The sequence below is a fragment of the Anoplophora glabripennis genome, unplaced genomic scaffold (assembly GCF_000390285.2).
Source record: "Anoplophora glabripennis isolate ALB-LARVAE unplaced genomic scaffold, Agla_2.0 scaffold12, whole genome shotgun sequence".
Lineage (NCBI taxonomy): Eukaryota > Metazoa > Arthropoda > Insecta > Coleoptera > Cerambycidae > Anoplophora > Anoplophora glabripennis.
The window spans coordinates 413,232-426,557 of record NW_019416512.1 but is presented as its reverse complement, the minus strand read 5'-3'; the positions used below and the strand labels follow the sequence as shown (position 1 = coordinate 426,557).

The following is a 13,326-nucleotide window of genomic DNA, read 5'->3' as shown; positions in this document are numbered from 1 at the left end:
CAAGACACGAAAAAAAAATTATTGATTATTTTTGGGCCACCCTAGTTCAGATATTGTGTAGAGCAAAATCAATTTTGGACTATGATTAAGCAATTTTTGGGTCTGTTTTGTCTAAATGTAGATTTTACAAGATACTGGCCGGTCGTACATAAATTCTGACAACGGTATCGTTTTCAGCTCATAAAAATACGTCGGAAATGATATGTCAGATCTTTGGGTTTGGACTTTTTTGTGTGCCTGATATTCTATTAATTCAAATGGCTAATCCTAAATATTAGGAGGAGCCAAACTTTTACTAATTGTAAGAGTGGTTATTAGCATCAAAATAAGTAGCACTACCGGAGTCTACATCTTCGCAAACGCGTTTTTTTTGTGTGCCGGTGTTATTTATTGTTGATTCTTAATGCATATTATTTCGTTAGAGTTTATTTTTTCACATACCTAATCTAATTTTAAATTTAGATTTGGTGAAAAAATGTTTGAGTAATTTTTGTTACAATCGAGACGGATCTCCCCATTACTAGATTTTCTAAATTAAAAGTTAATATGATATTTAGAGGCCCCAAAACTAAGTTCGTAATTAGCGGAAACAGTTTCAAAAACAGGATTTCGCTATTTCACTTAGTTTTCAGATTTCCAGTGTGTGAATTTATTCTATTTCCTATACATAGGAAGTTCACTTGCTACAAATTAACACCGATACAATGGAGACGTATCAAATGTCAAGTGAAATGCGCTTGTTAATGTCAATGGGCTTTTGTTGTAAACTGCATTAGTGGTCCTCTGACACAGAAAGTTTTCCAGAACGTAGCCTGTTAGATACTATCTCTATTACTGTCACGTCAACAGTGTGCAAGCAGTCATTATGTACATATTATAATGACGAGAGCTTCCGTGGACTCCTTTGATGTGGGCTGCCGAAGTTTTGCAACCTTGAACTAGACTGTAGGGAAATGCCATAATCGATAACGGAAAATGTTTCTGTACACGTGTGAAGGTTTACGGTATTACCTAATATGTCGTTAACCCCAGCGAATGTCATCACTAGAGAGGCCACAAAGAGGTCGGCGATCGCCAGAGATGCCAAGAAGAGGTTCCCTATCCGGCGTAGGCCCCTGTCTGTGTAGATTGCCACGCACACCAGGATGTTGCCTGCCACCGAGAGGAAGATCAGCAACGACAGGAAGGTGCCTGAAACAACAGAATTTTTGACACGAGTCAGTAAATAACTTATTAAAAACTAAGTATGGCTCGTTGATAAAGCTAATAAAGCCCTCATTATATAGGATGTTTTGAAAGAAGTACTGTAAAGTTAGGAACTGATAGAATATTTAAAAATAATGGCGAGTAATTATTGTTATTTTGAAAAATCATAAACTTCCAGTTAGAATGTATAAAATATATTGGTATATACAGGGTGTGGCGTCTTTATAGTCTAATTAAGTGAGTCCTTAAATCGCAATTTTGGTCAACTTGCCTGAATTTTTGTGACTTTTTTTTTGTGTAGAGCATAAAATTCTACACAAAAATGGTCTATTGACTTTTTCTTGTAGTATTAAAACTAACAGAGTTAGGGAGACAAGCAGTAAAATTAGTGATTTTTATAATTTTTTTCGATCTACTGTAAAAAATGTAAACTATCTTTTCGGAGAAATAGATATATTTTTTAATTTTTAATAAAAAAGTTATAACAATTTCACAAAGTGAACGTGATTTTTTATCTTTGTCGTAAAACAAAATTTCGAAAGCATTTTTTCATTATTTTAAATATAATCAATCGAATGGCATAGAAAAAATTGTTTTAGTGTTAAATCATAAAAATGAACGATAAAAAATTTGAAATTGTTATAACTTTTTTATTAAAAATTAAAAAATTTATCTATTTCTCTAAAAAGAAAGTTTACAATTTTTAGAGTAGATTGAAAAAAAAACTTATAAAATTCATTCATTTTTCGGCTTGTTACGATTTTTTTAAATTTCTGAAATCATCCCTTAATTTCTAGCCACTCTATTAATTTTAATAGTACAAGAAAAAGCCAATAAACCATTTTTATGTAGTTATCTTGAAAAACCCCTTTATTTTATCTTTTTTTCCCCCTGGACGGTTGAAACAAAACAGAGCTGACACTCAGATTAAAAATTTGAGTTGTTTTGATCGCGTCTCCGTACTAACTGTAGTTTATATTTTCTGAGTTTTCAAATATCGATTTTTTGGCATATTATACAGGGTGTAACTAAATAAGTGTAAAACATTTAAGGGGGTGATTCCTCATCGAAAAAAAGATAGGATCTTTCATATAAAGAAACTTCATTGGAGCATCCCTTGTTAAGATACAGCCCCTTAAAGGGGGTACATAAAATTTGTTTAACAATTTTTTTCACAAGCACTAAACAAGTTACAATATTGAAATTAACCTGACATTTTCTACTACCAAAAAGACACTTAGCCAGTAATTTATTTGGTTTACCCCATGGTAGTAAGGGGTGGAAAACGCAACCCCTAAAATTTATTTCCAACGTAATTTTTTGTCTTATTATTTTTTTACCATTTAAAAAATTATTTCCGATAGCCTGTTTCATTCTAAAAAAAAATGTCTCTTGAATTTTTTGCCCAAATTAAACCAGTTCGCAGTAAAAAATTATTTTACGAACAACTACAGAGATACATCGTCATAAATGCGGACTGGATTTACTGTTATTTTGTAGTTACTACCTGCATTAAATGATTAAAGGGGAATAATCAAAACTAATTTAATAATAACAAAACATACAACATGTAGAAATCATAGTAAATGTTCAATATGTCTACCTTCAGACATTACGCATGCGTCTAGACGTCGGCGCATTGAGCCACGTATTCGCTCAAATATTCCTGGAGTCTCTCTAATTACCCTGCACGCATCGATAATGCGGTTTCTTAAGTCCTCTACATCGCGAACAGGAGTACGATAAACCAAATGCTGCAAATGGCCCCAAGTAGACAAATCCAGAGGATTGAGATCCGGGGATCGAGCGGGCCAATTCTGTGGTCCTCCTCGACCTATCCACTGATTTGCATATGTTTCAGTTAAATGCTGACGTGCTACTTGACTAAAATGGGCGGGAGCCCCATCATGCATAAAAACCATATCCCTTCTGACGCCCAAAGGAACTTCCTCCAGCAGTACGGGGGGATGCACTTTTCTTAAAAATTGAACGTATGCCTCACCATTTAATCGAGGAGGTAGAAAATGAGGCCCAATTAAATAATCCCCAATAACTCCGACCCACACCTTAAGAGAAAACTGTTCTTGATGGTTAGTTTCGACAATAGCGTGATGGTTTTCATCAGCCCATATGTGGTAATTATGAAAATTAATAATCTTGTCCCGAGAAAAACTACATTCGTCTGTGAATTCGATCGTCTTCAGAAAGTCACGATTTCTTCTAATCATTTCCAGCATCCAATTGCAAAATTCAAGACGGTTCGGAAAGTCTCGCGGTAACAGTGCCTGTACTCGTTGCAGATGGTAAGGGTATAAGAGATGTTCCTTTAAAATTCGAAATACCGTCATATGATCAACATTTAGCTGGAAAGCAATCTTTCTAGTACTGGTAGTAGGTTGTTCTTCTATCAAATTAAGTACTGCTGCCTCAAGCTGTGGTGTTCTTACTTCTCGATGGCGACCACAATCCTGCGTTCTTTTGTTGAATGAACCATATTCACGTAATCGTTGATGAAGTCAGACAAATATTCTATGTGAAGGATGCTGCCGTTGAGGATACATTTCAGCATATCTTGTAGAAGCTTCTAACCCATTCCCCTGCGACAGACCGTAAACGTAATGCATATCAGCCATTTCCTCATTTGTGTATGCCATTTTAATAACAAGTGAATTATTAAAGTAACAAATTAAGAACAGAACAATACACAATTAGTATTACTTCAATTTCAAAAATTTACAAACTGACAGCTTGATTCCAATTTAATTGTCAGTATCGCTAATGGCGGCCTACTAGATAAATTAGTTTCGTATTTTCGTTTTATGGCGATATGTATCTTGTTCGTAAAATAATTTTTTGCTGCGAACTGGTTTAATTTGGGCAAAAAATTCAAGAGACATTTTTTTTTAGAATGAAACAGGCTATCGGAAATAAATTTTTAAATGGTAAACAAATAATAAGACAAAAAGTTACGTTGGAAATAAATTTTAGGGGTTGCGTTTTCCACCCCTTACAACCATGGGGTAAACCAAATAAATTACTGGTTAAGTGTCTTTTTGGTAGTAGAAAATGTCAGGTTAATTTCAATATTGTAACTTGTTTAGTGCTTGTGAAAAAAATTGTTAAAAAATTTTATGTACCCCCTTTAAGGGGCTGTATCTTAACAAGGGATGCTCCAATGAAGTTTCTTTATATGAAAGATCCTATCTTTTTTTTGGTGAGGAATTACCCCCTTAAATGTTTTACACTTATTTAGTTACACCCTGTATAGAAATTCGTTTATTTACTTAGAATAGGTAGTAGGTACCTAAATATAATGATATAGGAAACCATTAAAAAAATTTGGGTGATATTCAGATTTGGGAATTGTCAAGATTCAATTAAATGAAAATAGTGACCAATTTGACTAGGATTTTTTGTTTTAGTTCATACGAATATTGCTTTGTGACGCAATGGAAAAGATATAGCGGTTTTAGTGTAATAAAAAAAACCTTATATCAAATAGTTCTATTAGTCCAATTAACTAAGCCTTTAAATCGAAATTTTGCCAACTTGGCTGAATTTTTGATATGAGTTAGTTTAAGTTTTTCATGAAAGTTGTAAAGCAGACAATTCTACATAAAAATGGCCTCTTAACTTTTTCTTGTACTATTACAATTAACAGAGTTAGGGAGGCTAGAAGTTAAGGGAAGATTTCAGAAAAAAAAAAAAAATTTTCTAGCTCTTACCCTTTTTGAGTTATCTTGAAAAAGCCCTTTGTTTTATCTTTTTCCACCCTTGGCCGGGGGTTGAACAAAAAATTACTCTCACTTATTGTTATAATATACCTTAAACTAACTCATATCAAAAATTCAGCCAAGTTGACAAAATTTCGATTTAAAGGCTTAGTTAATTGGACTATATATTCACGTTTGTCAAGAAAATGAAACGTCAATTTTGTAGCGAAAAAATAAATCTTAGTATGGCCCTGGCAAAAAAATGTTGACATTGGACAGCTCAACTCGCGGATGTTTGCGGACCAACTAACCGAAAATCTGCGCAGATGAGTATTGTCAATTGCTACAATCATATAAATTAATGAAATGAACAAAAAGGAAGAAACAGGTTTTGTGCAATATTTAGTAAATAATTTTGGACAATGAATGCATTCCCAATGTTTTAATTAAAAGAAAAAAATAAACATAAAACTCTAATTAGTTAATTTACTGCAAATGGTAATGTGTGATTCGAGATAGAATTTTGTAGGGTGTTACAGAAAAAAAACCTCTACATCATTTTAACGGTTGACAGATTGGATCTCAGCAAACAAAAATATGCTAATTTACAGTTTTTACAGAAAATGTTGAAAATGAACGTTTCCCAAATCACAGAAGTGCAGTTACAAGAATACGGTTCGATAATTCCTGCTCCGTATTAACATTCACTGTAAACTAAGGATTATATGAACCCAAAAATAAAAATCCATAGGGGTAAAATATGGTGCTTGAGGTGGCCATGCCACAGGACTAAATTGCCTTTTCCATCGCCGAGGAACTTTACGATTGAGGATAGTTCGAACCATTTGGGTGCTGTGTGAAGGAGCTCCATTTTGAAGATACTACATACATGCTTGTATGTGTAGTGGCACATTCTACAGAAGTTGAGGCAACTGGTTCTTTAAAATGTCGTATACTCATCGCCGATTGTGCCTGCCCAAACATTTACAGATAGGCTGTGCTGAAAATGACTAGTTTCTCGAATACGGTGAGGATTTTCATCTGTCGCACCATACACTATCACCATGTCTGTCCGCTCGACAGTAGCAAACGCATTGGTGTTTTCGTTATCCATTGTCGAATTAATTTAAGCTAGGACTTGAAAAAAGCAAAATAAAAACTAAGAAACGCCCTTGCTTGTTACTTATATTTTGCATTTACACTACGACTAATATTGCACACTCTTTGGTTACTTAAAACAACAATACAACACAATCTAAGTCCATAAACACGATGCCTAAACAATAGAACGATAATTTTGACATATTTTGACAGTTCATAGTGCGTACAGAACCGACATTAAGTTTTTGTCTCTTTTTGTAAAATATTTTTAATACTTAAATCTCATAATTGCCTTATATGTATATGATTTTATTTAATTCAATTTTTTGCATTAAAGACGCCATACCCTGTATAAAGCTATGCCTTATTTGTTATTATTACACATAACCAATTTTTTGGTATAAATTTCAAATACTTTGGAATATTAAGTTGAAACTTTCAGAACTGTTTAAGAGCACTCTACCATTAAATTTAGTTGTAAAATAAAAAAAATCCCCCTTTGGGGTTAGTTATGAAGAGTAGACTTAATTTTTTCGTCTTATTAAACTGTGTTCGGTTTTGTTGCATATCTCTGAACTGTGCGATGCTTGTTTCTCGGACGAGTTTTGTCGATTTATTATTTTCGCGGACAGCCTTTTTGTTTTAAGTACCTTAAATAGATTTAAAAAATATTTTTAATGTGTTTAAATGAAATATGGGTTTATACGAATAGTAAATGCATAAATTATGTGCAATGAAAACTCATATTATGCTTTAAAAATTTTATAGTAGATTGGTATGAAAAAGAAAGAAATATCTTTATATCTCTTTTTCCTCACACATCATATAAAAAAGTAAAAGCGGCAACGCTGATCTAAGTTATGCATAAATGCAGTCAGTGGTTCTCAACAAGTTGTCTATTAAAACATCAGTTTTAAGTTTTATTTCTTATTTTGTACACAAAAACTACTCCTCTCTTTAAAATATAATGTGCATGAAGAGAATGTAAGCATATTATTTGGAATATTGGAGGTGACCGATGCGTAGGTATTAATTTATTTAGCAATAAGCACATCAGGGGACACAGGAACGTGGCTGACGAGCTATGACATTTGAATAATTCGTATTTAATAACGGCGTTCGCTCCTCGCTGCCGACGAAACTTTTATGGCGAATTCATGTTTTCAATTTAAACTTGTTTATTTCTTTCCAGCAGTTAATCTCACGCCTCCCGTCGAACATCAGGAAAAATTGATAAGAGAACGAATTAATTAAAATTGTGACACTTTTAAAGAAGCAATCTATATGATAATTCGCGTAACAAGTCTACCGCGTTTAAACAAATAGCCCGGGATATTGTGTAAATACTGTTCCAGCGGGAGGACAAAGATTGCCGACCCTATCGATTATTCTTTGCCTTCTCTTTTTCTGTTTGGACGGTGGTAAAAAAGGGGATGATTCAAGCGGCAAAATCACAAGAGGTTTGATAAATTCCGTAAAATTAATATTCTTTTTGTTTGCGTTTCAGGGAAATATCTCATTTTTTTGAAGGTAAAACAAACGACTTAAACTTCTTTTCGATAATTTGTGAAGGCATTAAAAAGCTATTTGTTCTAGAAAGTAATATCCGTTATTTTATAAAAATATTTGTTAGATAGACCACGTAATTCAACTCGATTTAACGTACAAGTAACTGTAAAATTAAAACCAATTGAACATAAATTTTTTTATAATATATTTTTCGATTTCCTACACAAAAAGGGCACTTACACAGGAGAGCTAAATTGAACAAAATCAAAGTAGGCAGATTTTTTTAATAGTTTTTTAATTTATTGTATACACGAAAAGGCACTTTACGTAAACAGAATTTTTTTTTATTCTCGTCAAGATTAATTTTTCACAAATGAAAATACATTGTAGATTATTTTTTAATCAAATAGAGTCGTTCTTTAAAATGTCAAATTTCTATTTGTAAATTGCTTGTCATTAATACACAATATGGAGACACCCAGTAGAAAATTAATTAAGTATTTAAGCGTTTAATTGTTATAGTATTCAGTTTTAAAGATAAAACTAACTAGGTACTACATTTCTAATCACTTCTCAATAGGGACACCCTGTATATACTGACTCACTTAAATCTGCTTTCATATACACTTGAACACAAGCAGAATTTTTTAACAACAGTGACTTATGAAAGACAAGTAAGTTTTTCCTCTTTTCAACTCCATCTGTAACACACTGAATACAGGCTGTTACAAATTCGGTTCTCACTACAGGGATCTCGAAAACGGTAAGAGAAACAAACTAAACTAAAAATCAAGGCTAACACGATTAGTTTTCGAAATATTTGAAAAAAAAAAAATTTTGGAAATCCGTTTTTGTTTCATTTCAGCCTTGTTTGAGGCGATATTGAAAAAAGAAGAACAATTTCTCATGGCCACTTTTTGCCCTCTATCGAATGGTATAATCAGTTTTTATATGTAACGTTTCGTCTCTTCAGGACCATCATCAACTTCATTTTTTTAAATACGACCCTGGAAATTTTATTATATTTTTTGCAAGCCTTTGTGACCACCGATACTGTACTGCCTCAGTCCGAACCAGATTCACACGTTTTGTCCCGAAAAATTCATCCAGTGTATTCGTTTCAAATTTATCTAAATTTTTTATTTAGATTTCTTTATTTCTTTCTTTAGAATTATCGTACACTGTAATTGTCGTTAGACCCTGTGAAATCTATCTAGTTATTTAAACTATTACCACCACGCATTAAAATAAAAAATCATTAGAGTTCTATACCCGTGCCCATAGTTATTTCTAGGCTTCTCGAGTGCTCAAAATTCAAACAAATTCCGATCTATTTTTTTCAAGACATACAAATACATCTGACATGCTCTTTCACAGTTGCGGTTACAGATAGAATAAATTCCGATAATATTATGCTGATCTTCATTTCCAACCTTTGCCAAAACGAAAATGTTTTTGAACATTTACTGAAATTTTTTAAAGAATAATATTCAATTGGCGTTTTGGTTGTTCATATGCATTTTTAAGAATTAATTTGTTATAATAAAATTAAATTTGTAATAATGTTTTAATTTTGATGCCAACAACATATAGAGTTATGTATGACCAAGTAATGGTGATAGTTAATGATAATAAATGTTTTATTGTAACGCGTGGTGGTAATAGTTTAAATAATTGGATGGATTTCACGGGTCTAACGACACTTACAGTGTACGATAATTCAATAAACAAAGAAATCTAAATACAAATTTTTTGAACGAATACACTGAAGATGAATTTTTCGAGACAATACGTCTGAATTTGGTTCGGGCTGAGGCAGTACAGTATTGTGGATCATAAAGGCTTGCAAAAAACTAATCATGTTAACCTTGATTTTTTAGGGGCATAATGTTGGTCCCCTGATTACGCAACTTGGCCCCAATTTAAGGTACTATGCGGTGGTTCAGTCATAATGTCATTAATTTTAAGGGAAGATAGGGAAAAATGAGTAGAATATGGATACGCGATTAAAAAAATTAAAATGCATATTTATGTTGAAAGAAATATATTTAAATCCTTATTTATTCGAACCTCTCATGACCGCTAACCCACGAAGGTTTTTCGAGAGCGAATCATGACATTATGTAATTATGGCTGTATTACTCGGTCACTAACCTAGCTTTTACTGCGTTTTTAATGCGTAGTGAACGACAAGGAGTAAACAGATCTTTTTACCTAAACACACGAATGAATAATATATATATTTACATTTTAAATATTAAGTATCATTTATTTGTTAATAAAAACAAATGTATGTATAAGGATAATAATTAATTTCGCATGTTAGGTTATTACAATTTAGTATTTTTAATATTGTTATCGTTTTCACAACGTTTTATAATTGAATATGAATTTTAGTATCATGTCCAATTAATTATTCAGTTTGTAGTACGTATACCTAGTGACTTTTTAAAAAGTAGTATGGTACCTACCTATTTAAAACGCCAGTACGGCTAAAACAACACTTATCCGTCTATAACACATTGTTAAACAACAACAAAGTTGGGATCCGCTGACTTTGATTTTGAAACCAATTGCAAAATTCAACACTACGCGAGAAATCAGCTGTTTCGCTTCAACGCTCGAACGCTCTGTAGTTTTTTTTTACTTTCTGTTTTTATTAGGCATTCCGAATACGTGGTTAAAATAAATGACATTGTGACTGTATCACCCTGTATATAAGCCATATATCAAACTAAGTAATTTTAGATAAGACTTTTACTAAAGCAGATCAACATGGTATTATTTTTTTTATCGACTCATTATAAAATACCTGTATTTCTTCTAAAAACAAAAAAACATTTTCGAATAAAATTTTATATTTGATTAATAAATATGAAAACACTGCACTGCATAATATCATAAATAAATACCTATACAGTTTTTAATTCAGCGACACCTGTTAACAACTGTTGAACAAATAACCAGCACGCCCAAAACTACCGTTTTGTGTTTATTCAAATTAGAATACAAGTAGCGCCTAGTAAGCACAAGTCCTGGTCTTAAAGAGCCTAAGGCCTAACTATTTTCTTTGAACGTTGACACGGCTTTGTTTATTCGTTGCTTTTTTCAATAAAGAAGTCTGCGTACGGCACTGTTTGAGTGTCTGGCAAGACAAGAATGTTCTCGTCCTTACACAACTTTAAAATCATTATGGGAGAACATAACATAAACATGAAGTCTACGCTAAATCACGCCATAGGGAAACTTTACATGAGCGCCAAGAGACGATGTTTTAGAAGGATAGATACAGAGTGGCGCGAAACATCAGAAAGACATCTCAAGTCCGAAAGAGAAGACCATGGTAGCTATATGTTTTTGGGGTCGCTCAATCCGAATCCGGTGTCCATTTGACTAGATTAGCTCTGGTTGAAGGCTAGTTCAAGGTCAAATGTAGAGAATCAATTGCCAACAAAGTAAACCTTCATATCCATAGGTTTTTGGGGCCACTGAATCCGAATTCGGTGTCCGTTTGATCTGATCAGATCTGCGTTAAGGTTAGTTCAATGCCAAATGTAGAGAATCAATTGTCAACAAAGTAAACTTATATATCTATACGTTTTTGGGATTGGTGAATCTGAATCCGGTGTCCGTTTGATCCCATCAAGTCTGCGTTAAGGTCAGTTCAAGGTCAAATGTAGAGAATCAATTGCCAACAAAGTAAACCAATGTATCCATACGTTTTTAGTCGCTGAATCCGAATTCGGGGTCCGTTTAACGCGATTAGGTCTGGTTGAAGGTCAGTCCAAGATCAAATTTATAGAATCAATTGCCAACAAAGCAAACTCGTATATCTATATGTTTTTGGGGTTGCTGAATCCAAATCCGGTATCCGTTTGACGCACCTAGATCTGGGTTAAGATCAATTCAAGGTCAAATATAAATATCAATTTCCAATAATGTAAACCAACATATCTGTACGTTTTTGGGGTTACTGAATCGAATCCGCAGTCCGTTTGACCTGATCAGGCCTGCGAAATACTCTAAAGTTCTAAATTCAAAACACTCAAGTTAAGCATTTATGAGTATTAAAATTTGAGTAACAAATAATATTGAAGAAAGAAAGCTTTAACTCTGAGCCCGTGACTCCCGGGTTAATTGTTTTCACATGACAAAATTCAAGTATCAGTAAGCCTAATAAAGTAAGCTTTAAACCAATATGTCCGTTAATGCTTCATGTATATTAATTTACACAGTCAGTCCATGTCGGTTGAGATTCTTGAGAAAAGTTTTTCAAGAGATTGCCTTGATGAATCACACAAGTCACTATAATATTTCAGTATTATGAAATCGAGACTACTACTCACTTTTATGGTATCGTACTATTTTGTTGTCAAGATCTATGAAGTGGATCTCAACGTAAACATTGGTTTATATTGTTGGCAATTGATTCTTTACATTTGGCCTTGAACAGACCTTAACCCAGACCTGATCGGGTCAAGCGGACAGCGGATTCAGATTCATCGACCTAAAAACGTATGGATCTGTAAGTTTACTTTGTTTTACAATTGATTCTCTACGTTTGACCTTGAACTGACCTTCAACCTAAAACATAGTGACCATGGTCTTGTCTTTCGGATCTCCCACTTTTTTTTTATTGGGTTGTGTAACTACCACGGAAGTCTGCAAACAAGGCTGAGTTTAACATTTATTTTTTTTACGTCGTTTGATTTAATATCCTAAGTTTGGAAAAACTTGTATAAGGCAAGGGTATCCATCTATTTCAATTCGTCAAACAGTAAGTTTTTAGGCCACCCTATATCGATCTTTCCGTTATCGCCCGGGTACATTAAGAGCCTTACGGGAAATGACATGACAAAAAGAGATTAAAGTGCGCTATTCCTTCACGGTTTATTGTTTTTTGCAGCTCTCTACTTACTTTATTGGATTTTAACTTTATGGCTTTTATTTTTGGCGGCATTAAGACGTAAAAAGTATAGTGCCCGTAATAAAATTAAATTGGTGCCGTGTTATTGATTTTATTAAATAGCAATCGACGGAATCTGCTTTATAGCCGTAATAAAATAAAAATGCGATGTCTCTTACATTGGACAGGCTATAAATTTTGCGAAACTTTAGGACAAAAAAAAAGTAACATTGCGGATTCTTCTGGTCGAAATACGAGGTGAGGTATTTTTAAATTGTACGTATACAATTCCTATCTTACATATCTATATCTTAAACAAACACATACCTACTATTAAAACGGACATCACGGTGATAGGATCTTGCTCCTCGATGATTTCAAAGCCACCTTCCATGAACGTGTCATTGTTTATCAACTGAAACAAAAAGAAATAATAATATAATGGTTCTCATAGGAACGATATCTTCAATAGTAATATAACGTTCTGTTATATTGTCCGACAACAGTTACGTTCTCAGAACTATCAAAAGGCAAAGACAATCTCATATATTTGATGGAATATCAATTCACACAAAGAAAAAAATGGAAAAAAGTAGTGATAAATAAGAAACATAGGTTAATAAGAATTAAATGTCAATATTATAGTGTCTTGCCGGAGTCGCATATCCCATGTAACAACTACTGTCAAGAAACCAAACTTACACTGAAGGCAATGATTAACACAAGATTCCCTAAGGACGGAGGATAGTCTGGTGGAGAATATATTACATTTCTTTACAAACATTGAACGTAAATCTGCAAAATGTTTCTTTTTCCAAAACATTTTTTTACATTTTTACTCACAAAATACTAACTCCTCTAAGGTATTATGAATTTTTTTCCCATTCTAAA

General features: G+C 33.1%; 1 protein-coding gene across 1 annotated transcript in view; it reads right to left on the bottom strand.

The window, feature by feature from the left end:
* The window catches only part of LOC108903216 (dopamine receptor 1), a 79,121-nt gene extending 66,286 nt beyond the window's left edge, over positions 1–12,835 (bottom strand). Inside the window, exons 1-2 of the mRNA XM_018705318.2 lie at positions 12,763–12,835; positions 1,012–1,191 (exon numbers count right to left, since the gene is read on the bottom strand). Coding sequence (XP_018560834.2) covers positions 1,012–1,191; positions 12,763–12,829 — 247 coding nt within the window. The 5' untranslated portion in view covers positions 12,830–12,835. The remainder of the gene's footprint in view (positions 1–1,011; positions 1,192–12,762) is intronic.
* Positions 12,836–13,326: the final 491 nt, after the last annotated feature.